This window comes from Armigeres subalbatus, chromosome 3 (assembly GCF_024139115.2).
Source record: "Armigeres subalbatus isolate Guangzhou_Male chromosome 3, GZ_Asu_2, whole genome shotgun sequence".
NCBI classification, from domain to species: domain Eukaryota; kingdom Metazoa; phylum Arthropoda; class Insecta; order Diptera; family Culicidae; genus Armigeres; species Armigeres subalbatus.
Window position 1 is genome coordinate 141,391,167 of NC_085141.1, and position 24,891 is coordinate 141,416,057.

The 24,891-nt window shown below is 41.1% G+C and overlaps 1 protein-coding gene across 3 annotated transcripts; it reads left to right on the forward strand.

The window, feature by feature from the left end:
* Nucleotides 1–442: 442 nt before the first annotated feature.
* Nucleotides 443–23,875, forward strand: LOC134226071 (exocyst complex component 4). 3 transcript variants are annotated; one of them, XM_062706592.1, is made up of 10 exons: nucleotides 5,030–5,184; nucleotides 5,246–5,382; nucleotides 5,737–6,460; nucleotides 6,516–6,649; nucleotides 6,708–7,486; nucleotides 7,550–7,752; nucleotides 7,810–8,008; nucleotides 8,095–8,695; nucleotides 8,755–8,961; nucleotides 23,216–23,875. In XM_062706592.1, the coding sequence occupies exons 2-10, from the start codon at nucleotides 5,380–5,382 to the stop codon at nucleotides 23,390–23,392; spliced, it is 3,027 nt and encodes a 1,008-aa protein (XP_062562576.1). In that variant the 5' UTR covers nucleotides 5,030–5,184; nucleotides 5,246–5,379; the 3' UTR covers nucleotides 23,393–23,875. The 3 variants fall into 3 exon arrangements, with proteins under 3 accessions (XP_062562574.1, XP_062562576.1, XP_062562575.1); XM_062706590.1 differs by lacking the exons at nucleotides 5,030–5,184; nucleotides 5,246–5,382 and adding an exon at nucleotides 443–558; XM_062706591.1 differs by having other exon boundaries at nucleotides 5,042–5,382.
* Nucleotides 23,876–24,891: the final 1,016 nt, after the last annotated feature.

The window sequence follows — 24,891 nt, forward strand, 5'->3', positions numbered from 1 at the left end:
AGTCACTGGAGTACGTCATTTAATGTTCTATCGCTTATCTGGCCGAATACATTGGGTGGGCGCGTAATCGTTTATTTGATGCGCATTGAGTGAATCTCTTTGTTTTTTTTTTCTAACGGCGATCATGAAGATGCAGAGGATTTCTCGGTGTCTTGTAGCAATGATGGATGAGGAAAGGAAAATCAATTCTATTTTCCTTTCCTCATCCAACATTGACAGTGATCATCATCATTTTATTGAAAAGAGCAACTATTATATATTGAATGTTTTTGTCTTAATCTTTGGATTTCATTTGAAAACAGCATATAGGTTTCCATTGTTGTATTAAATTGTATTAAAACATTATTGACGGAAAATGTATTTTTCGAGGCACGTTTATCATGCTGCTGCTAAAAATAAGCTTAAACACTTGAACATCTGGCATCCCTGCAGGGTACACGCAGACGAACAGAGCAAGAGGGAGGCAAAAATAATTAATTCAAGTGCTCCAAAGGTTTTTCATTCATGGATTCTCCACCCGTGAAACCTCCCCGAGGCGTAAAATTCGGCAAAGAAACGGTAATTTATGCGAGATATCGTATTGAAAAGTGGTGCAAACTGTGGTTAACCATTCGGTGTCGCGAAGCAGCTAGTTGGTTTGGTGAAAAATTACGTGATCGCAGAGAAATTAGTGTTTATTTTTGTGGGTGGTCATGTTTTCTTATTTGGGGAGCAGATATTTTTTTTGCGTGATGAATAAGAAGATTCAGTGCAAGAGGAAAAACGGTTGAAGGGAAAGTCACATAATGAGGGGTAACTTGGCGCGCAAAAAATAGTGATTCAAAAATATTGAAATGTGGCAACAATTTAAATACAATGATACAATTTTTTCGGTTAAAAAGTTTTATTCGCTCAACAGAATTTTTCGCATAATATTAATAATATAATATTATTTAAGATCATCTTTAAAAAAAATATTTTTAAAGCCTCTAATCATTTTTATAACGGATAACAAAATTTACACTTGTTAGCATCAAAAGCTTTCAATTGATAGGGGTGGAAGTGCATCTAGAAACCTAAGTTGAGAGTCGGATCATCTTTTTTTTATTTGATCATTCAAACTATCGGTGTAATTTTTTATTTTAAACTGATTTAAGGCTGATACAAATATTTAAAATCTATTTTGTCTCCCCCCCCTCGGATTTTTTTTTTGCCAAAAAATAATATTTTGAGGGGGCAACAAAATAAAATTCGGATAATTTTGAGGATTTTCAAAACATTCTTTAACAAATCCGAGGTATTTTTTTTCATTATTATTTTTTTTTATTTCCTTGACATTTCGGAGACCAGTAGGACAAAAAGTTAATTAAATATTTGTAACAGCCTAATAAATCGACACCAAATTCAATACAAAATTCTCAAGAGTTATCCGAGTTGTAAAGGTAGTGTCACACATCGGGAACATTTTCCGCCGAATTTTGGGCCCTGTGCATTTTAAATGGGGCTGGGAATTTGATTTCCGTGCTCGCATACCGAAAACATCGCATATGTAAAAATATATGGAAACAAATTTCGCAGACTAAATTCCCGAGGTATGAGGTATGTAGGTATGAGCCCCAAACGCAATTCAGCGGAACGGCGATGGAAACGAAAAAAATGACAGAAAATATGTGGACCAAATTTTTGCTGTTTCTATGCGAAGCGAAAATAAGTTCGCTGTTAATACATTTTATTTTCATCGTGTTAATCTGAGCGACTTTGTTTTGTACCGAGGGAAGTGCTACAGAAAGAAAAATCATATAAAATCAATAAAAGAAAAAACATTGGTTAGAATAAATAGATGCGTTGGCTCTGCTTTGTAAAGAGTTGTGTATTTCAAGGCCGATGCCACGTGGCGTTTTTTAAGCTGCGTCTACGCAAGGTATTCAGCATCAAATGGAGTAATGCACACGTATACCCAGGGAAATCGAGACAATTTCCAATCCGAAAATTGCCTAAACCGAGAATCGAACCCAGACATGTTGTTTAGAAGATTCTGTCACCCACATACAACTAATTATGATCGTAATTGATTTGATGTAATAAAATCAGACTGAATTGTGCTGTTAGGGAAAGAAGATTATTTAAATGTATACTTCTGCCCGTTACAAGGCAAGAAAAGGAGATAATTCCTTCATTACAGGAACCCGTCTGCCAGGTTAATGGGTTTTTAAGGGGCGATTGAAATTTCAAAAAATTCTATTCTTAGAGGCCTTCCGTAACTGCGCAGTGAGATGAGTGGTGGCAAATAGAGATCATGGTCAAGGTGGCTGGGTTTGACTCCCGGTCCGGTCAGGAAATTTTTCTATTGGAAATTGTCTCGGCCTTTCTGGGAATAACAGTTTCAAGTTTCAACACATGATAAACGAATGCACAATTGTTCCAGTGTAAATTCAAGAAGAAGAAGAAGGTATACTATGTTAATCTGAGAAAATGACATTCTGCACCATTCTTAACTAAAAACAAATGCCAATCTGGCAAATACAACATTCCACAAAACGGCATTCCGCGAAGTGATACATTCCGCCAAAAGCCATTCAGCGGAAAGGTGTAATCCGCCAAATGTTGTACCGCGAAAGTTACATACTGCCAAATGTTCAACCGCGAAAATGAATTCCGCGAAATGCATTTCGGCGAAATGGTATACAATCGGTATGTTTTGTTTTTGCGGTGGTGTTAAAATAGCCAGCGTGTTTGTGGCTTTCCACGAAGTCGCCGGCCCCTATCTGGTTCTCTGTTGAATATTGTTTTCGCTATTCTTTCGTCCGACATTTGCACTAAGTGACCAGCCCACTGAAGTCTGCCGTATTTTATATGATTCACAATATTTTCTTTTTTGTATACTTGATACAGCTCATGATTCATGCGTCTGCTCCACACAACATTTTCTAGTTTCTCTCCGACTATTGTACGCAGCACTTTTCGCTCGAAAACTTCGAAAGCTCTCCGGTCCGATTCTTTTAGCGTCTATGCTTCATGTCCATAAAGGTAGAATCAGAGTTTTGTATAGAGCAAACACATACCCATCAAGCATTTCAAACACATCCCCATCAAGCATTACCTCTGCACCAACACTACTAGGTCTTCCTCGATTTCTGCCTGCCACCATGTACTTTGTCTTGTTAGAGTTAATAGTTAAGCCTATCCCCGTCGTCTCTCTTGAGTGGGACAGAAGCCTCCACTACTGCTCTGCGATCGATTCCGATGAGGTCGATGTCGACCGCAAAGCCCAGAAGCATATGCGACCGTGTGATGATAGTGCCGTTCCTCTGCTCGCCAGATCTCCTAATAGCGCCCTCGAGTGCAATGTTGAACAATAAATTCGAAAGGGCATCACCCTGCTTCAATGCGTTTAAGGTCACAAACGAGGTTGACACTTCGACTGCAATCCGAATACTTGATTTCGAGCCATCCAGCGTGGCACGTGGCACGTAGTAATCAGTTTCGCCGAAAAACCAGGTTCGGACATTATCTGCCACAGGCTAAACATCTGATCCGTCGTTGATCGGCCCTCACGAAAACCTGCCTAGTATTCGCCGACGAATGACTCCTCAAGCGGTCTCAGTCTGTTAAACAGGATATAGGCGATAGGATTTTGTACGCCAAGTTCAGAAGAAATTAAAGTAAAATTAACTTTATTCATTGAAAGTTGCATCCTATTGTTGTGCTATCGATTTTCATAACAAATATAGGAAATATCGCAACAATAGGATCGACCTTCAGAAAATACAAGCAACGAAAGTTTGGCACAATTAATGTATTGCCTGATTTTCTCAAAGTTTCACGCGGCGTACCCTTTAGGAAAGGTACCGCCGCGCTTTCTACACCCCGTTTACTTGATTCTTATGGGTGAATAGCATTGCGGAGTATCGTTTGGCGCGGCCGTACCTTTCGACAGTCATTCGCCGCGTGAAGTTTTGTGTAAGTACCCATTTGGAAACATTACAAACGCCGCGCAGTGTATCATATCCAGAAAATCTGACAATAGTATTCACTAAACTAGATTATAGAGCATCCTATTCGACTACTGCCGTGTGATAAAAGATTACTAGTTATTTCAAAAAAAATTGGAATCAATATGGCTTTGACACGCCTATAGGCTATCCAGTTTTCCGCAAGCGGTAATGGCCGCCAGCTTGCCTGCGGGTCAGTCTCTGATTTGACGTTTCTGGAGGTCAACTGCACCCACCGCTCCGAGAATTTTGACCAATGTTGCATATAAGAAGGTGCTGATTCAGTGAATTTAAGCCTTCTTATATACCACATTGATCAAAATTCTCGAATGGTGGGTGCAGTTGACCTCCAGAAACGTCAAATCAGAGACTGACCCGCAGGCAAGCTGGCGGCCATTACCGCTCGCGGAAAACTGGATAGCTATAGCTCCTCCATGATACGTCGTTTTAAGCTTTTAATACACTTCTTCTATGGCTCTACATTTAAACTGAAACTTGGCCTGCTTTTAAACTTAGTATTCTGATTAGCACTTCCTCAGTTATTAATTGAAAGCTTTTCTAAGCCCGCCATTGGATGAGTATGTATCTTTAGTGGAAAGTATAATGGATACACTATGCCCAGGGTGTCGAGAATGTTTCCAACCCGAAAACATCCTAAACAGGATAGATAATCGAACTCGCCATCTCCGGATTGGAACCCTGCGCCTAACTAAAGGCAATAGTTTGGCTAGCGTTCTGATGTGAAAATGTAGGAAAACTAAAGGCAATAGTTTGGCTAGCGTTCTGATGTGAAAATGTAGGAAAAATGCAAAACGAGCCTTTTTATTAACGAAAGAGAGCTTCTCTTGCACATACAACCTATAGAATGTATGCTCAAAGTAATCAAAAACTTGATTTTTGAAATAAAATTGAAATAAAACATTGAAAGTTTATTGATTGTAGGTACTTTGTTTTTTGGCAACCATGTTATTTTTGATTCATAACAAAAGCCAACTTGGCGCACAAACAAGAAGACGATGATAAATGATGATGATGCGAATGGTGGAACAAAGAAAACTCAGAAAACAATGACAGATAAGATTGGAAATTGTTGCGGTGGTGCTTTGGAAATTTTGTGTTCGGTTGATTATCTTGGCATTAATTTCAATCTATACATTAAATTATGCAAGGAAACCATTTAAAAAACTGTTGAAAGTGTAGATTAGACTGCAGGGTGTGTTTGATAAGTGTTATCCGGGTATAGATTTTTTTCATGGTTCGAAAATCTTTCATAGGAAAGTTCGGGAGAAAGTGATCTTGATACCGCGTTTGGATGAATTTTTACTCCTACATCAGCATCGTTCCATCGAAACATTTGGCTTGGCTTGCATAATTTCGTCGCAGAAGGGTATTTACTGATTAGAATATAATGGTGAGATTTTTTTCTTATCGGCATTAAAATTACGAGCAATGTGAGTCGGCTGAGTTGGCAATGTGGTTCTGGTGTTGGGTGTTCTAAAGGATGACATCATCTCTCCCAGACTTACCTCATAAAGCGGAAATGGATTTTTATTATAAAAGTTCGCAATTGGGTATTATTGGGCAAGTTATGACCTTCAGCGTATCAAAAATTAGGATTTTCAGCTTGCCATATTTGAAAACTGAAAGCATTCTGCTTTGTTGAAATTTTTAATCCTTTTGTACATTTTTATCTTTTAATATGAAAAGATTCATGTTATTTAAAATTTGAATATTAACTGCAAGACCATCTGGTTTTTACTTTCAGAGTGGTTGTGGGCTGCTGGTTTCGGTGATCAAAACTCTCGATGCCAGCGAAACCAACGAACAGCGGGAGCGCGAGAAGCTCAAGATCGAGAAAGAGTTCCGCAAGACTGACCAACGGTTGAACGAACTTGTCTCGCGGAACGATGGCGACCTTACGAGGGTTATGCAGCTGTTCGGGAAGGTGTCCACGCAGATTACTTGCTCCCGGGAACGGATTCACGTTGTGAAGGAAAATCTCCAAACTTGCAAACAGTTGCTGCGTTGCCGTCGAGAAGAACTGAAGAAACTCTACACCGACGCAGTTCAGCACAAGTACGTGCTGGAGATGCTGGATCAGGTGAACGAACTGCGGAAAACTCCTCAACAGTTGGCTGCATTCATGGCCAAGAAACACTATTTGCATGCAACGAAGCTGCTGATGTCGGCAGTCGAAGCAACGGAAGGCCCCCTCAAGGACGTCGAAGGACTGCATGATCTGCGGCTGGATTTCCAGAACAAACGGCAACAACTGTACTCAAAGCTTCTGGATGAGCTCTGTAGGCATTTGTACGTTTCCAGTACGGTAGAGGTACTTCAAAACTTCCAGCGTCAAAGTTCCGGAAGGATAAGCAGCTCCGCGGCAGCCGGAGCCTCCCCTTTCCAACGCAATGTTCTTAGACGGTCCGCAGAGAGAATGGAGGCCAATACGAAGGCCAGAAGGGCCCTGTTTGAAATCGCTCAGAATGGTAAATTTATTATTCTTTTCCATGATATAACGATTGTTAAGCGATTTCGTTTTAGGCTACTTAGACGTAGATAAAAGTGAAATCATCGAAGACACGGATCTGCTGGATCCGGTTGTCAATACAACGTACTTCATAGGAATTATCATTGAATGCTTTGCTTTGCTTAATAAAGTGCCTGAATCAATAGAGGTAATCGATAATTTTTCTTTTTACAGTAAGGCAAATGTCAATCGCTATCTTTTTCTAGTCTATAAGAGTTCAAATGCAAAGCGAGCTTTTAACGATCGTCACCAAGTCTACGCATCACATAATGACCATTACTCAGCAGCAAAACCAGAACCCATACCAGTACCAGCAGGTGGTAGCGTCACCGCCTCCAAACAACGCCGAAGACTGTCCCGAACAAAACATTCCCATTTTGGAGCTTCTCGAGCTGGTCTTTAAACAGCTCAAATTGATTGCCAATGCCCATCAGTTAACGCTTAAGAACTACCACAATGTGATGCATCGATACAATCTGACCCAGGTAAAGGCGTATGATCTGATCGAGTACTGGGGACAAGCGCAGGCCGTACTAAAACTGGTGCTAACGGATTATCTGGACATCCAGAACGACAGCAGTGATGAGTTGATGCGTGCTCAATTCACGGAGCAAACAACCAACATCAACACGTTCTTCAGTCGGCGAAAGGTTCAGGGCAAGAAGATGCTTTTCAAATTTGATAAGTCCTCGCACACAGCATCACTGGAACCTGAGCCTAATACCAAAGAGCACCGCCGCAATGCGTCAAATGTTTCGAACAATATCGCAAGCAAAGAAGATGCGCTTAATCAGTCCGGTTTGAATGGACAGAATCTGTTGAATGCCAGTTTCAATGTACATTCTCCGGGAACTCCGAACGCAGATCGTAAAAAGAGGGAGCGTGCACTCGTCTGCCCACCAGATGCCGCATTAGTTCGACAGATCTATCTTCCAATGATGGGCTACATCCATGAGATCGAAGGATTCATGAAATGCAAATCCGGGTAAGTAAAACAAATTGAGGCGTATTACCGTATTATTAATCGGGAACTATTTTCCATTTGTAGCCAATCCTGTAGTCTAAACACTTTCCTCGATAACTACGTGAAGGACGCTTATCTGGCACGTGGTCACAACCGCAACCTGCAGCTGACCATCGAATCATTGTCAAAAACTCAGGACGCGTGGCGCTCGATAATTACTCCTGAAGAAATGAAACGCCTAGGACTGACAAGACCACTCTTACAGAATACTGTTTTGGTGGAGACTCGTAAGTTTTCAGCTGTTATCAGTAATCTGTATGATCGATCTTGTACTGATGTTTTAGGAATTTCCGAGACCAAACGTCTCATTCAGGATTTACCAACGTACTCGGACGAGCTGTTGAAAATGGTTTGCTCACTGTTGAAAACGTATCGCGAAACATGTCAGGCTGCTTATCGCGGCATTGTGCAACCGGAAACGGAGGACAAACGGATCTACAGCGTGGCGTGGTTGAAGGACGACGATATTACTCGGTTCCTCAAGTGAGTGCAATCAACGATTTTTTTTTTGTCGTGTTTGTTCTTAGATTCATCATTTTATAATACTTTCCCTTTGCCTTTTATTTCAGATCGCTTCCAAACTGGACCGACCTGAAAACCTCCAACGCCAGAATAAAACAACAGTCTGGACAAAAGCGACACATGAAAGCAGAGCCCTCAGAAGAGGAAAGCCCCACCGCTGTTCAGCAGCGTAATGTACGTGAGGCGGAAATGCTAACCAGCAATCTAGGCGAGGGCGGAATCTCCCAGCAGGAAATCCTCTCCGATGTAGGCGTATTGAAAGAACTGGCAATTCTGCAGGAAAGCATGGAATGGTTCGCCAGTAGGATAACGGACTTTGCTCACGACCTGCGGAAGCCGATCGTTAATGGTATGGTGGGTGGTGTGAGTGCTTCTCCGGTGGTGGTCAAAGACGGCATGATCAAGGTGCTGATCAACCTGGCGTTGGAGTTCGAGGAGTTGGCAAATACGTGCCTGCTGGTATTGCACCTAGAGGTGCGGGTTCAGTGCTTCCATTACTTAAAATCGAACCCGTCGGACAAGTTCAAGGCGAACAACCCAAACAAAAATGACTCATTGGAACCCGACGCAAAAGTGCTGAAACTGACCAAAGTTCTTTCGGATATGGACGAGGCTTTAAGTTCCACGCTGCATTCAAGGAAAACCAAGGTATAATGTACTTCTCAGCCATTATTGAGCACAATATTTTCACGTGGATTCTTTAATAGTACGTTTTCGAAGGGTTGGCACATTTGGCATCACGCATCCTCATAATGGCAGCCAACTCGATGGAGTACATCGACACAGCAGGAGTGCAAAGGATGTGTCGCAATGCTCTAGCCCTGCAGCAGACTCTCAGTAGTATCACGGCTTCGAGGGAAGTTGCGCTCGATTATGCTAGGTCATTCTATGAAATGTTCTACTTGGATCCAGATGTAAGTAACAGGTTTCTTTACTATTTCCCAGAAAACCATATCTCAGAATGTACAGTTCCCCAGAAGATACAATGTACAGATGAAAATGATTTCATTTTCTAATTTTCTTTTGAATTATCATTGCTAAACCCTGGGGTATACAATTGTAGTGGCACAAGGGGTAAGATAAACATGCGAGGCAATATGAAACATTCTTTATTTGAGCTTGTGGCAACACTGTCTCCTGAAGAGAATAACTCATGTAGAGTGAAAAGTCAGTTAGTGCGTGACATCTGTCACGGGGAGGATCTTGTGAAAGATCCTCCAATTATCGGGAGGTATGCGGCAATCAAAAAAGGCCTAATTTCACGATTCGAGCTTACGCCGCAGTACAAGCTGGAAAAGCTACTAGGTTTCTGCGATCTGGGAGATTTGCGTCCCACCCATCTATTTTCCAAGATGCAAGAGTTGTCATCTGGACTCAACGTCGATGACGAATTTCTGAAAATGCTGTTTCTTCAAAGGATGCCCGCCAACATTCGCGCCGCTTTGAGCATTAATGGCGGTAGTCTTTCGAAACTTGCCGAAATGGGAGACAAGGTGATTGACCTTGTTCCGCACGTCGCTGCCGTGAAAACAATTCCTGCAGGAACATTGCCGGAATCGAATACCCAGGAGAGCCTGGGGGAACAAATAGCCTAACTGCCGAAATACGTCGCCTAAAATTCGGCATGGGAAGATCACGAACCCGTTCGGTATCGCGTCATCGATGTGAAAATGGAGGTGTCATCTGCTGGTATCACCGTAAGTATTGCGGTCAAGCCAAACGATGCCGTAGCCCCTGCAAGTATCACTAACAAAAAACTGAAAGGCCGCCCACCAGAAGCGTGTGTGGTCGTGGTGGGTGAGAAGCAACATAAAGCCGTCGATTACTTATCTACGATCGAACATCAAACAAACGGTTCCTAGTAGACACCGGATGCGACGACGTGTCCATAATACCAGCGACAAGGAAGGATAAACAAAACGGACCATCAACATTTCAACTACATGCGGCAAATGGATCAACAATAAGAACATACGGTTCTTGAATTGCGACGCAGATTTTCATGGAATTTCTTCTTGCGTGTGTTACTGACTTCCTAGTAAATTATGGCATCGACGTGGACCTGAAAAATTATCAACTGATTGATGGAAGCACAAAACTGCACTCCGTTGGTGGGTTGTTGTTGTTCATAGCATTACAACTCTCGATCAACGTCACCCGTTCCATGATATACTTGCCGACTTTCGAGAAATTACGATACCATCGACTATGCGGGAAATTGTCCACCATAAAGTCATCACATTCAAACAAAAGCCCCCCGTCGCCAGCAAATCGCGTCGAATTGTACCGAACAAAATCAAAGCCGCGCAAAGGAAGATTTCGAAACCATGATGGAGTTGGGGGTTTGTCGTCCATCAAAAAGCAGCTGGACCAGTCCACTGCACTGTGCTCCCAAAAAGAATGGCGAGTGGCGCTTTGCGGGAGACTATCGAAGTTTAAAACGAGTGACAATTCCAGACCGCTATCCGGTACCACGCATACATGTCCTCCTCAATAACTTTCTGGAAAAACGCATATTCACAACATTGGATTTGATTCGGGCGTACCACCTCGTATCAGCAAAAACTGCTGTTATAACGCATTTTGGACTGTTCGAGTTTGAACAAATGTAATTTGGGTTGTGTAATGCGAGCCAAATGTTCCAGCGTTTTATGCATCGTATTCTTGGAGATCTTGATTTTGTCGTGGTATTTGTGGACGATATCTGTATTGCATCAACATCAGAAGAGGAGCATCGAGAACATATACGTGTCGCGTTCGTGCGGTAGAAGAGTACAAATTACCGGATACCGTCAAGGAGCTACGACGATTCTTGGCCTCGGTAAACGTATACAAACGATTCATACCTCGAGTAGCGGAAACGCAAAAACATCTGCAGAAAATAATCCCCGAGAATCGAAAAAATGACAAACGTAAGCTGAATTGGACATCGTCAGCGGAAAAATCCTTCAACCAAAGTAAAACCAACCTCGCAAACGCATCTTTACTAATGCTACGTTTTGACAGGGCAAGTGAATTGAGCAAGTCGGTTGAATCGAACGCGAACTGAACGTGTAACACCTTAATTCAATTCACTTGAACGAAAAGAAAGTTGATCATGTTCAACTTTTGGCAAGTCAATTGAATTCAACTGAGTTGTTCAATTCACTTGCCCTGTCAAAACGTAGCATAACAGTATTCGGACGTTTCTAAGACGTTAAGACTAATGCAACGTTTAGACAAGGCAAGTGAATTGAGCAAGTCGGTTGAATCGAACGCGAACTGAACGTGTAACACCTTAATGCTACGTTTAGACAAGGCAAGTGAATTGAGCAAGTCGCTTGAATCGGACGCGAATGGAACGTGTAAACACCTTAATTCATTTCACTTGAATGAAAAGAAAGTTGAACATGTTCAACTTTTGGCAAGTCAATTGAATTCAACTGAGTTGTTCAACTCACTTGCCCTGTCAAAACGTAGCATAATTCAATTCACTTGAACGAAAAGAAAGTTGATCATGTTCAACTTTTGGCAAGTCAATTGAATTCAACTGAGTTGTTCAATTCACTTGCCCTGTCAAAACGTAGCATAACAGTATTCGGACGTTTCTAAGACGTTAAGACTAATGCAACGTTTAGACAAGGCAAGTGAATTGAGCAAGTCGCTTGAATCGAACGCGAATTGAACATGTTCAACTTTCTTTTCATTCAAGTGAATTGAATTGAGGTGTTTACAGGTTTAATTCGCGTTCGTTCCAAGCGACTTGCTCAATTCACTTGCCTTGTCTAAACGTAGCATTACAGCAGCTTGTGGAAGGAGCATGGAGGCCGATTGGATTTTTTTCGACAAAATTTTCATCGTCACAGGAAATAAGGTAAACTGCGGCCTCATTGCGCATCTCCTTCCGATAGCTCTTTCGTATAACAGTTTGCATGGTTTGCTCGTTTCGAGTCAAGGTGCGCAATGCCACCCCTGTTTCTTGCTGCAGCGTGATGCTACGTTTAGACAAGGCAAGTGAATTGAGCAAGTCGCTTGAATCGCACGCGAATGGAACGTGTAAACATCTTAATTCAATTCACTTGAACGAAAAGAAAGTTGAACATGTTCAACTTTTGGCAAGTCAATTGAATTCAACTGAGTTGTTCAACTCACTTGCCCTGTCAAAACGTAGCATGAGAGTCTTGTGCCATCGGTGCGGTCAGCAGTTTCGTGAGCTTTTTTGTTTTGGCTCGTGCGCAGCGCAAACAGAACAGAATCGAGCTTACTTACCTGTGGCGCACAGCCTGGAAAAGTGATATCCAGGAGTAATGAAACCTGGAGTACATATCAAGTTTCACCAAAGACATTCGTCACATAAGTGGCAAAAATAACTTTGTGGCAGACGCGCTTTCCAGGGTAAATGTAGTTACTATGTCATTGGAAATCAATTTTGCAGCAATAGCAGCATCGCAATATGACGACGACGAGTTGAAGCAGCTCTTAATTTTTTTCATTTTCATTATCATTTTGCAGCGTTTGGTGGGGCAATGAGAGCACAAGTCAATCCAAAGCCGATAATAGAGAGGGTAATGGCAGAAGAGTCCGTGCAGACCACTTGAACGCCATGGGGTAGGATAAGGATTGGGTTGAAGTGAGGTTCGGATTTGGAATCCATTCGACACTAATGCAAAATGTAATTGAATGCAAATTAGTCAATGATCAAAGGCTAAAATGATAATTTCAAGATTTCTAGTACAACGTTTTTCTAGTTATTAAAAGCAATGTTTAAAATGCAATGCCTTTTTTTTTGCCTTAGAAGCATCTGATGTGGTTTGAAAGGCCACTTAGTCATATAGTACAATTATAAGTTATTTAATGTGTAAGGTTTTTGTGACCACATTGAAAATATAAAAGAAATAGAGGATCGCAGCAAGCCATGCGCGCGGATGGTTGGTTTTGAATTTGCTGTCACGTTTTTGTTCGTTCGCGCAAGAAACAGATTCGGCTGATGTTTATATTTTGTATGTACTAGAAAAATTTAGAATTTAACTTTAATAAAGTGTATTTCTTAATTGAGTGCGAAAAGTCGTTTGTGTATACGGGGATGTGTGAAGTAAATTGTTCGTGGAAGTGATTTGATCAATTTGGTGAGATTGTTTCAATATGTTTTTATATGATTCCAAAATTAAATGCGCTGGATTAAAAAAAATCCGGAAGTTTGTTTATGGTTCCATTTATCCAATTGATAATGGTAGCATAAACAGGCGGGGCTTATTGCTAGTGAAAGTGACCTCGGACTGGACGTGAGTTACCAGGCAGTCTGAAATGGGTCACTGGAGCTGCAGTAGAGCTAACACCTTCTAACTCCCGGGCTAAAGCTGACTTTATTAAAGACAGCTTTCTTCCATAATACCACTGCCAGACAGTGGGGGTTAGATTGAAGATACATACATACATACATACATACATACATTGAAAATATAAAAGAAATAATGCGTATTAGTGTTCTATTTTTTAACTTTTATTTATGCAGAATGAAAATTGACTTTGTTTGCTCTGAGTGTAGGTTATGCATTCGTCAAATCACTTTGTTTACCTAAGTCATTGTTTCGTCAATGTTTTTAAGCTGTGTCGACACTACAAACTCAATGTAAATTGTATCATGTAAAAGTGGAAACTGCTAAAGAACTTAGTTTGTTCCATTATATTTTTTTGTCAAGGTTGCCTATAGCTTTAAACTGTTCTAACAAGTAGCTTTATCGTTGATTAATTACGGTGATTATCTTTTAAGTTCTAATCAAGGTCAGGTATAGGATTCACTTTTCGGTGGCAAGCTAAAGCTTCATCACGCCTATTGCCTATCTGTTTGTAAAAATTATCGAGAATGAAGCCGTTATAAGATTGTTCATATACCATCATTATAATGTGTGGTATTTTTTATTATTGGTCTTCGAAGTGAGGCATAACAAAATAAAACTGGCACCACGTTCCTAGTTTTGAAAAAACTTCTACTCAGTGAATCCAGCAGTCGATTCCCTACGAATATCTTGAATACTTTGTTTTTCAATAAATGCCTAGCTAGCTAAATGTAAGCGTGGCTATGACTCAGCGTCACAGGGAACGCATCAGAAAAGTATTGCTGAAAAGAAGAGAACTCACATCATTATCACTGATTAAAAGGCCTCTGCCTGACTGCACTACCATTCAAGGCTCCAAGACACGATGTCCGTTGGATCACATGCAAATGCCGTAAATAAGTGCGTCAATGCCAGATATGTAACGCGGCACCAAACAAAAATAGTCAACATGTGATACCACCACGACAGGATATGTCTTTGGTTGCCATCTCAGTGCTAATGGCGTAAGCCGACCCACCGCGGCAAGGTAACATATCCGAGGGGAAGGAGTTGAAGCAGCTCTTAAATGCAAAGAAAAAATCGTTGATTTGTAATCGATCGTTACAATTATTCAATTTGTCGACACCACCACAAAGCCATAAAACGTAATTATATTTTTTATGCGTGTGCCAATAAGATTGTAGAGTGAGTGGCCGCTCTCACGGTTCAGTGAGGCACTCACGTTGTCTTTCCCATTCCATTCGCAAATGAGTTTGTTGCCAGAGGTTTAGCTATTGTTAAAAAGTTGAAGTTAAAAGATGTCTGTATTGTTTATTCCTTAGTACATACAACAGTTTGTTACAACAAAAAAAAACATAATAATAATTAAAAAAATTAACAAAGGAAAAAGGTAAATTATACTAATAGATACTGAACATGTAAAGAAAATTCAAAAAGGACGTCACAACTGGGTAGCTAATCTATGTGACAGATCAAACATCGGGCCTTTTTTCTTTGGGGCTTCTTTCAAGAACCACTCTATTTTTCTCACAGAAAGCGCGGAGGATAATTCGGTCGGCCATTTGAAGCGCAGCTGCAGTATAAAGAAGTTCTAAATACGCCAATGGTACAACAGAAAAGGCCAGCCGACCAATCCAAGCTTCAGTGCGTGTGAATAGCCGACGCCATTTTGTCTCGGATTCCACAGCCGGTATTGAGCATCTGCTATTCGGGAAAACCGAGGAGAAGAAGCGTGTCTTTCCCGTCTTTCCTGGCCACCAGCCGGTGTTCCGTTGCTGTTGTTTTCATTTGGCCAACATCCGTCCAAAGTCATCGTCATTCGAGTAAGGATCGCCATCTGTACTAAGTCGCCGCCGAGAGCCCGTCGGCTGCCACCTGCCAACAATTGCCACCAACAAACCACCACCATTGATACAAGATCGCCGCCACCAGCGCAAACGCCGTCATCATCACGAACGCTGCAATCCTCTGTACATCACCGGCGCCATCGTCAAGAACGCCGCTACCAGCGGTACCAGGTCGCCGCCATCGTCAAAAACACCGTCGCCTGTATAAAACCGTCGCCCTCAGTACACAACCGCCACCACCGTTTAGAAAGCCGCCCTCGGTACAGAAACGCCGCCGTCCTCAGTCCGAATTCCGGTGAGCCTGGCCAACGAGTTCAATGTATTTCCCGCTTCCGTATCATACGACTTTCAGAAGGCCGATCATCAAAGCATTGTCGACGTACTATCTGGTATGCCTTGGGACGCTATACTTGCCGATAATGTCGAAAATGCTGCGTCGACTTTCTCGCATATCTTGGCATACGTTATTGACCGACATGTTCCCAAAAAAGTACACAAGAATAGCTCTCATCCGTCCTGGTACACTCGGGAATTAAAAGAACTTAAAACTGCTAAGAGAGCCGCCTTAAGAAAATACACTAAATACCGCACGTTTTCCTTAAAGGATCACTACGTCAGACTCAACAACGCCTATGAACGGGTCAGTCGTATATGCTATTCCCGATATCAAAGTAAGATCCAAACCCATCTTAAAACGCATCCCAAACTGTTTTGGAATCATGTCAACAAGCAACGCAGGGAATCTGGCCTTCCTTCCACTATGACATTTCAGGGCGAAACTGTATCATCACTGCAGGAGATCTGCAGACTGTTTTCGCTAAAGTTTGCTGACGTTTTTACCGATGAACAGCTTACCGACAACGAAGTACATCACGCAGCAGACAATGTTTCCCTATATGGCCATGTACTAAGTGTTATCGACATCAGCGAAGAAATGATCTCCTCTGCTGCATCAAAACTAAAGTCATCGATCAAACCTGGTCCCGATGGTATTCCATCCAATTTCCTGAAAAGACACATTTCCAGTTTGCAGTATCCGTTGCTCCTCATGTTTCGGCTTTCCTTATCCAGGGGCATCTTTCCTTCATGTTGGAAGATTGCACAAATGTTCCTGTGCACAAGAAAGGGAACAAACGTGACGTGGACAATTATCGAGGAATAACTTCGCTGAGTGCAATATCAAAACTGTTCGAACTCGTTGTGATGGATCCTCTGCTTTCCTACAGCAAGAGTATCTGTCTGAAACTCAGCATGGACTCATAGCCGGTCGCTCCACTAGTACTAATTTATTGTGCCTTACATCTTTCATCACGAACAGCATGGCGAAAAGAGCTCAAACAGATGTCATCTACACAGATCTGTCAGCTGCTTTTGATAAGTTAAACCACTGCATCGCTATCGCCAAATTAGACAAGTTAGGAGTAAATGGCACTCTATTAGAATGGTTCCGATCATATCTATCCGGCCGCCAACTAACGGTTGCTATCGGCGACTGCATATCTGATTCCTTTGTGGCTACATCGGGAATACCCCAAGGAAGCCATTTGGGTCCGTTAGTCTTCCTACTATATTTCAATGACGTGAATTTTGTACTCGAAGTTCCCCGCCTATCGTATGCTGATGACCTGAAAATGTTCTTGAAAATCCAATCCATCGACGATTGCTATTTCCTTCAACGTCAGTTAGAATCCTTTACCAATTGGTGCAACGTCAACCGTATGATAGTCAATCCGGCAAAATGCTCGATGATCACTTTTTCTCGGATTAAAAATCCAGTTAGATTCGACTACACGCTTTTGAATACCAGCATAGAACGTCTGAGTCATGTCAAAGACTTGGGCGTAATTTTGGATTCCTAGCTGACGTACAAAATGCATATCTCATACGTTGTAGGTAAGGCTTCCAAAACCCTAGGCTTCATCTTTCGGATGGGTAAAGTATTTTCTGACATTTACTGTCTAAAGTCTTTGTATTGCTCACTGGTGCGGTCGCTACTGGAGTATTGCTCCGCCGTTTGGAATCCCAATTATACGAACGGTGCCAAACGAATTGAGTCCGTGCAAGGCCGAATAGATTGTAGTGACATTTTGGAACAGATTAATATTAACGTACAGCCGAGTACACTTCGCAATAACGCAATGTTAAGAATGCCATTTCGTCGGACTAACTACAGTATGAACGGTAGTATTGAAGGATTACAGCGTATATTCAACAGGGTTTCTACAATATTCGACTTCAACCTGCCTCGTCAGACGCTGCGTCGAAGATTAAAAGAATTTTTCACATCGCAATAGATAGCTGTTTTAGTGTTTGTGTCCATTTTTTCTAAGTTTTTGACGATACGTATACTTATTTTTTTGCCTTTCTCGTACAACTAAGTTGTACCGAAAGGCTATCATTTCACTCCGAAAACGAACTTTTTATAGAAGCCTCTGAGACCCATAGTATTATATACCAATCGACTCAGCTCGACGAGCTGAGCACATGTCTGTCTGTCCGTGTGTATGTATGTGTGTATGTGTGTGTATGTGTGTGCACAATAGCTATGAAAAACATTAGACAACTTTTCGTATAGAAATCCTTAACCGATTTTCTCGCAACAAGTTTCATTCGACAGGGGACAAAGCCTTGTTGGTCACTATTGAATTTTATAACGATCGGTCATTGCGTTTTAAAGTTATGAAGAAAATGGTACATCGAACCATATAAACCCCATATAAGGTTGGTGTCTTGACTAAATGCGAGAAAGGCACCACCAACGCTAGGTGGATTAATCTGGGTTTTTATTTCCATCATTAGGACATAAGTAGTCTGTTGATGTAGGCCTTAAATAAATAAATAAATAAAACCGCCACCACCGTTCAGAACGTCGCCACCATGAGTAACCTACAGACCACTATCGGCCACCAACCGCATGTATACCCTAGTATTATTGACGTCCTTAGAGCCCGATAGGTTCAATAAAACCAAAAATGTTGTTCAATTTAAAAAAGTATTCTTTGATATGCAAAGAATGTTTAGGCCAAATTTGAGTATAATCTTCTATCTATATAATAAAAATGAAATGGTCTGTGTTCGTGTCCGCATAACTCGAAAACGGCTGGATGGATTTTCTCCATTCTTTCAACAAATATGTCCGTTATCGTTTCCGACGGGTTTATATAATATTTCTTCCTACGAAAATCACGACTTAAGCTGAGTACACCGTGAAAAACTAAAATAAAGATTCGTATGGAAATTTTGCATGGGCAGTTCACAGCGCGTATTTTTGCCTACTATGCAGGACAACGTCTGCCGGGTCGACTAGTTAGTTAGGGGCAGTAGGGGCAATATGAACATACGGGGCAATATGAGCCACCCTCAATTTGAGCTTATTGACAAGTTTTATCATGTAAAAGTTATATGATCTTTAAGAGGATGCTCCACATATGCATCAACGTGAAAACCGCATTAAAATTCAATTCAAACATGAAAATATACTTGAAAATGTAAATTTTCACTGCATAGGCAAAATTATTATAAGATTTCAAGTTTATAAATAAGGTTTTGACACAAAACTGATTAAAATACAGGTCAAAAATACACCACAATCAAAAGATATATTAAAATTGAATATTGTGCACACATGTTTATATTGATACAAATCTGAATTTATCATAAAACTTTTTTTTCCCAAAACCAGTCTCTATGGGGCAATATGGGCATACCTGCATAGAACAAGATATCTGGCCTTAAAATGCAAACAAGTTCAAATTTCAGTATTCAAATACAAGAATATTATCATATATGTAAGATTCATTACGGAAAAATTACAACAGCGCATTACTGCGATAGAAACAGAACAAAAGACCATTGACCAATTGAAATGTGGCTGTTCAAACGGTGAAGAGTGGCAAATCAGTTCAGTCCGCTGTTGTGCAGTTTTTTTCATTTTATTTGGTATGGAATACTCACAACTGTTGTAGGAGTATCTTATTCTTTCATATTACGATACTTCTTTCGCCTAAATAAAGGTTTTGGAAGGGTGGCCCGTACTGCCCCAAATGGTGGCTCATATTGCCCCGTATAGTCGGGAACACACATTGAAATCAATACATTTTCAAAAGTGCATTCCAACAATTTCCAAACGCATTTTTCGTCATTCATCGACGTAATATGAAAGGTAACATTCTCTAGTATAAGTCAACTACATTTGAACGATGCTTTTTTGAGCTTTTCAGCGCTTTTCGGAACGATTTCCTTAGGTGGCCCATATTGCCCCGATCACCCCTATAGAAATTAGTAATAACAAAACCTGCCAAAGCCGTCATTTCCCCTTAGGCAAATTATTTACACGAGCATTTCCTTTAGTTGGTAAAATTTTCACTTTTCTTGTTTCCGCTCTCCGGGCTCGAATTGAAGGAGACATCAAGCCTTTTCCTTCTAAAATCCTTTTGAAAATTGTGTTCTTCCTGAGGGCTTTTGAAGTCGTTTATAAAAAGGCTTTAATTCACTTGTGCTTTTAATTGGGGCTTCAACAAGGGTAAGCGTTTCACTTTCCATTGAAATCCAGCGATTCAGTGAGTTTCTCAGAATTGGTATTGGGAAGGGAATATAATCTTACGAGAAATACGACCCTAAATGAAAGTCAATTTTTATTGACACTATTGAGAGAGAAGATTAAGATTCTCGAGTTGAAGTAAATTCCGACCAGCCCGTCTACTGTGACGTAAGAAACAATCGAATTAGGCCATTCATATCCAAGTAACATAGGGATCATGTTATGAAAATTATTCACGGTCTATCGCATGCAGGAGTTCGCGATACGAGAAAGTTAGTATTGAAGAGATTTGTTTTGCCATCTATAAATCGTGACGAAGGACATTTAGTTAGATCATGTATTCAACGTCAACGAACAAAAATCAACGACACACAATATCGCCATTAAAAGAATTTAATCCTCCGAATAGCCGCTTCAAACATGTAAACATTGATCTAGTCGACCCATTGCCAACATCTGGCGGGAACAATTACTTGTTAACTATGATCGACCAGTACAGCCAGAAGCTGGACCATTAACGGATATGCTCGCCGAAACAGTAGTAAAAGCATTTTCCAATGCGTGGATATCCCGATTTGGTGTACCAGAGATTATATGACCAATAGAGTGATTCAAATTTTGACTTTTTCGCTCCTCTATGCTTAAACGATGACATTTGATGTTTTATTAATCCTCCTAAACTTTTAGCTAATTTGGATGCAACTAGACTGAGCACGCGCAGTTTCAAGTTTGTATGAAATTTACTATGAAAACAGTCACTTTTGTGGAAAACCGTTCCGCAACGTTGCTCATTAGGCTCTAAAAATATATAAATACGTTGCCAATATAGAAAATTTTGCTATGAAACTGATCGTCTTTGTTGCGAAACGATTCTATACTTGCAAGATAAGTTATTAGAGAAATACTGAATCGTGGTAAATTCAATTTAACACGTAAAAGAATAACATCAATATCAATAATGAGCATTTTTGTTTCATTAATAATTTTGCTTACAAAAGTCAGATCGCTTCGCAACAACAACTGGCCTCTCGCTTAGGAAGTATTCTATGAAAGCATCGTGTCGATTACATTTGAATAGTTAATGGGTCGCAATACGGAACAGTTTTTCACTTATGTGACAATTCCTATAGTAATTTCCATACAAACTTCAAACTGCGCGTGCTCAGTCTAGTTACATCCGAATTAGCTAAAAATTTAGGAGGGTTAATAAAACATCAAATGTTATCGTTTAAGCATAGAGGAGCGAAAAAGTCAAAATTTGAATCACTCTAATGACCAAGCCTACGGATTGGTAGAAAGGTTTCATCGGACCCTTAAATCGGCCATCATGTGTGTGGACGCTAAACAGTGGTGTGATAAATTACCATTAATTTTACGGACAGCCACATCGAATACCGGTAAAATTCTACGACATCACTCCCAAGGACATAGATCGCATCGAGTTCGTTAAAACATTGCGCCATTTGATTCAGCAAGTTGGACCGATCGGAAATAAAAAACCATGCTGAACAACACAACACGTTCATACTCGATGATTTGAAAACCTGTAAAGGGGGGATGGGGGGGGGTTGAATCCGTTTGATGGCGAGTCGGCAACAGGAGTGGGACAGTACGGAGAAAGGAGGTGGACCCACCGGCTCATTCGAAACCTGTCGACGTGGATAAACATAAAGCATGAAAAGAACGTCGAAGAGACGCCGGAGCACGTGGTCTTCGTATGTCCAAAATTTGAGGCACTACGGGGAAAATACCTGGTTTAAGCTTGGAATGGCAAGCACATGGAATTCGATCGACAGGGTAGTCTCGCGCACCCCGTACAGAAGCCATTAACAGAATAACAAAACATGATATGGACTTGATTGATATAAGAGATAAGAACAGGCAACACTAACAAAAATTTGCATCAAAATATCATTTTAAAATCAAGATATGTTATGGATAAGAACATACAAATGGCACATGATATTGATCACTTCTCACAAATAGTATAACTTGATCTTCTTTGATGCAAAATATTGATATTGTCGTCTGATCTTTTATCTCTTATATCAATCATGTCCATATCTCATTTTGCTATCTAATTAACATATTTCGAAATCATTGAGCTATTTTCGTCTACTCGGGATGTCATACGCAATGTGAAAGAAATCGCATAATGATCAAAGAGAATCGGTATCGGGAGAAATTTTCTCGTCGGGTAAGCTAGGTCTACGCGCATGCTTCATCAGCAACAACGCTTGATCATGTTTTTTTTTTCTTGAGCAAGGGTAAACGGAAATCTGCAACCAGACACCTGAGGAGGTACTCAGGTAGTGTGGGGATGAGTATGTCATGTAACTCTTACCCGACCCACTAAAACCAAAACCCTTTCGCCAGTCCGTACCCCCGGCCCGCAATTAAGCAATAGATCAGGGGGGGACTATTGAGAACGCTCACGCCTATGCTAACGCACTTGACGTCAATACACACAACATCGACTTCAAGGGTGGCTACCTCACCACCCGTCGATCGCAAGCTATGATAGTAACCTAACGGTCCGTATCATAATCTCACGTTGGAGACGAGCACCCCGACAACAACCACCGCGCGCGAACCGCAATGACCTCTATATCTACATACTGAGGTCCCCGCAGCCCACCCGCGACATGTTGGTTGTCGGGGTGAGCAAAGTGTTCACTGCATCACAGGTGCCCTTACTGCACTCGTTGGTTTTGTTCAAGACGCCACCACCGCTGCATTTTCGACATAATCTGTTGAGATGCTGTGTTCACCGCATTCCATATAGCTTCCTCCCGGCACATCCTCTCGACGAGGTTGTCCGGGGTTGTATCCATACCACTAATAAGCAGCATGGTATTGCGTTCTACCTCGAATCGCGGGCATGCGAACATCACATGCTCTGCCGATTCTACCACACCTACACATTCAGGACACTCCGCAGAATCTGCGAAGCCAAACCTGTGTAGGAATTTCTTAAAGCAGCCATGTTCAGACAACACCTGTGTTAGGTGGAAGTTGACTTGACCATGCTTCCTATCAACCCAGTTAGACACATCTGGAATCAGTCTGTGGGTCCAACGACCTTTGACTGCGGTGTCCCATGCTCTTTGCCATTTGAGCAACGAAGCTGCTCTCTTGACACGTCGCACTTGCACCGAGTCCCTTTCGTTGTAGCACTCCACATCCTCCTCTAGGAGTGTGTCGATCGGCATCATTCCAGCTATAACGCACACCGCCTCATATGATATGGTGCGATATGCGCCCGCGACACGTAAGCACATCAGCCGGTGTACTCTGATCAATTTCTTTACATTGTACTTGATCATGTAGAGGAGTAGAAGTGGTTACCTCACATACATTTTCCTAACTATCGAGTTTTCAAACTTAGTAATTTCCATCCGTTATCATTTTGTGGAGTGCATATCAAAAATTACAATTCAATCTTTATATTTTCTTTATTTCTCAGGAAATTCTAACCTCCATCATCGAGAAAGGCTCCCAGTTCACCGAGATGCAGTACTTGAATGCATTGCATCTGGTTTGCAAGAACCGGGGTATCGTGGATCAGAACACCCTGGCCATGTACCAACAGAAGCTAAGCGACGTTCTGGGGACCAAACCGGGTCTCGGGGTCACTGTTTAGAGATAGAGCAGATATCATGTAGCGCATTTACAGCCACTCAGTAGGTATTTAATGAAGCACGTTGGTGTGTTTTGTAGCGTAGAGTTGCCGCTCGCCTCGCGCAGATGTTACACGCTATGATGAGTTTGTTGTTATTTGATAGTGGTAGGCATTAACCAACAGCTGACAAATATAACAGGTTATACAGAGTTTATTGTACAAGTAGCAGCATGTTATAAATTGTGAAACATAATAATGCTATTGTTCGTTAGTGAAGATTGACGAAATAAGCTACAATGGCGTAATGACAACAAGTGTTCATTTTGCAGTAAGATTTAATCAAAGGGCAAGGATTGTTGAAATCCTCTCTTACTTATAGGCTGCGTACGCCTTAAGTTTGCATCAGTTATAAACTGGAGATATAACACAAACCTTAGTTCAGTTAGGTTTCATATCATTTCATAATACAAACATGTTCTAAACAATTAAATTATTCTACGAAAAGATTGGTTTATTATTATCAAGCAATCGATACTCTCAAAAGGATAGACAAACTATATCCTCTTTTTTTTTAGGATGCTAACAAAATTGAATAGAATAATGCTGAATTAAAAAAAAATGTATACTTACTTATGCCGAAATCATAATCACACATAGTCCTTTTTATATGATAGCTCCAACACTGAAACAGTTCGCCAACTGGGTGCCTTCTAACTGGACTGATTTTCAACCGGGCACTGGGCTACTCGTTTCATGTAAAACACTGTTCATAACAGTAGTGCTGTCCAATGAGCAGCTCGAAGTAGCTCGAAGTTGTTCCTGTCCTGCTTGTTCTGTTTTGTCCACAAATGGGCATAAGCAGCACAGGGAGAAAGTTCGAGCTACTTCAAGCTCTCATTGGACAGCACTAGTGCTGTCCAATAAGCAGCTCGAAGTAGCTCGACGTTGTTCCCGCCCTGCTCGTTATTTTTTGTCAACAAATGGGCATGAGCAGGATAGAGAGAAACTTCGAGCTACTTCAAGCTCTCATTGGACAACACTAACATGCATCGCGAATTTCCTCTTCATCCCTGTTAAAAATCAGCACTCGTTTGGGCTGATGTTTTATTTGAGCACCGCCACGGGAGTCCTTATCGCTATTCTTATTATTGGGCATGTTTTCGGAGTACCGTGATGTGTCCTAATTTCGCGCGCGCCATAACTTCGCGCATTATAAAATCATTTATTTTTTTCAATTTTTAGGTGCCAGTCAAAATTGAAAAATCTGGAGGATTACAAAATATCATTGTTGTTGAATGTTTTTCACGAAAAAATTTGAAAAACAAACTTGGTTTAGTACACCAAATAAAATTATTTCAATTTGATCCTCCCATCGACCGCCATATTTGCTTGTGCTTAGCACAGCGACGAAGAACATGACCCAAGTAAACAAATGATTTTACTGTACAAAACTGGCTACTTTTTGGAAATATTTGTATCCATTATGCTCTGTTGGATATGTTTATTCGTCATTACTATTG

Excerpts from the sequence above, each read along its gene's own strand:
- LOC134226071 (XM_062706590.1), top strand. The coding sequence starts at position 505 with ATGGATTCTCCACCCGTGAAACCTCCCCGAGGCGTAAAATTCGGCAAA. Across the intron at positions 8,696-8,754 it reads TGCATTCAAGGAAAACCAAG|TACGTTTTCGAAGGGTTGGC; the intron begins GTATAATGTACT and ends ATTCTTTAATAG. Across the intron at positions 8,962-23,215 it reads TGTTCTACTTGGATCCAGAT|GAAATTCTAACCTCCATCAT; the intron begins GTAAGTAACAGG and ends TTTATTTCTCAG.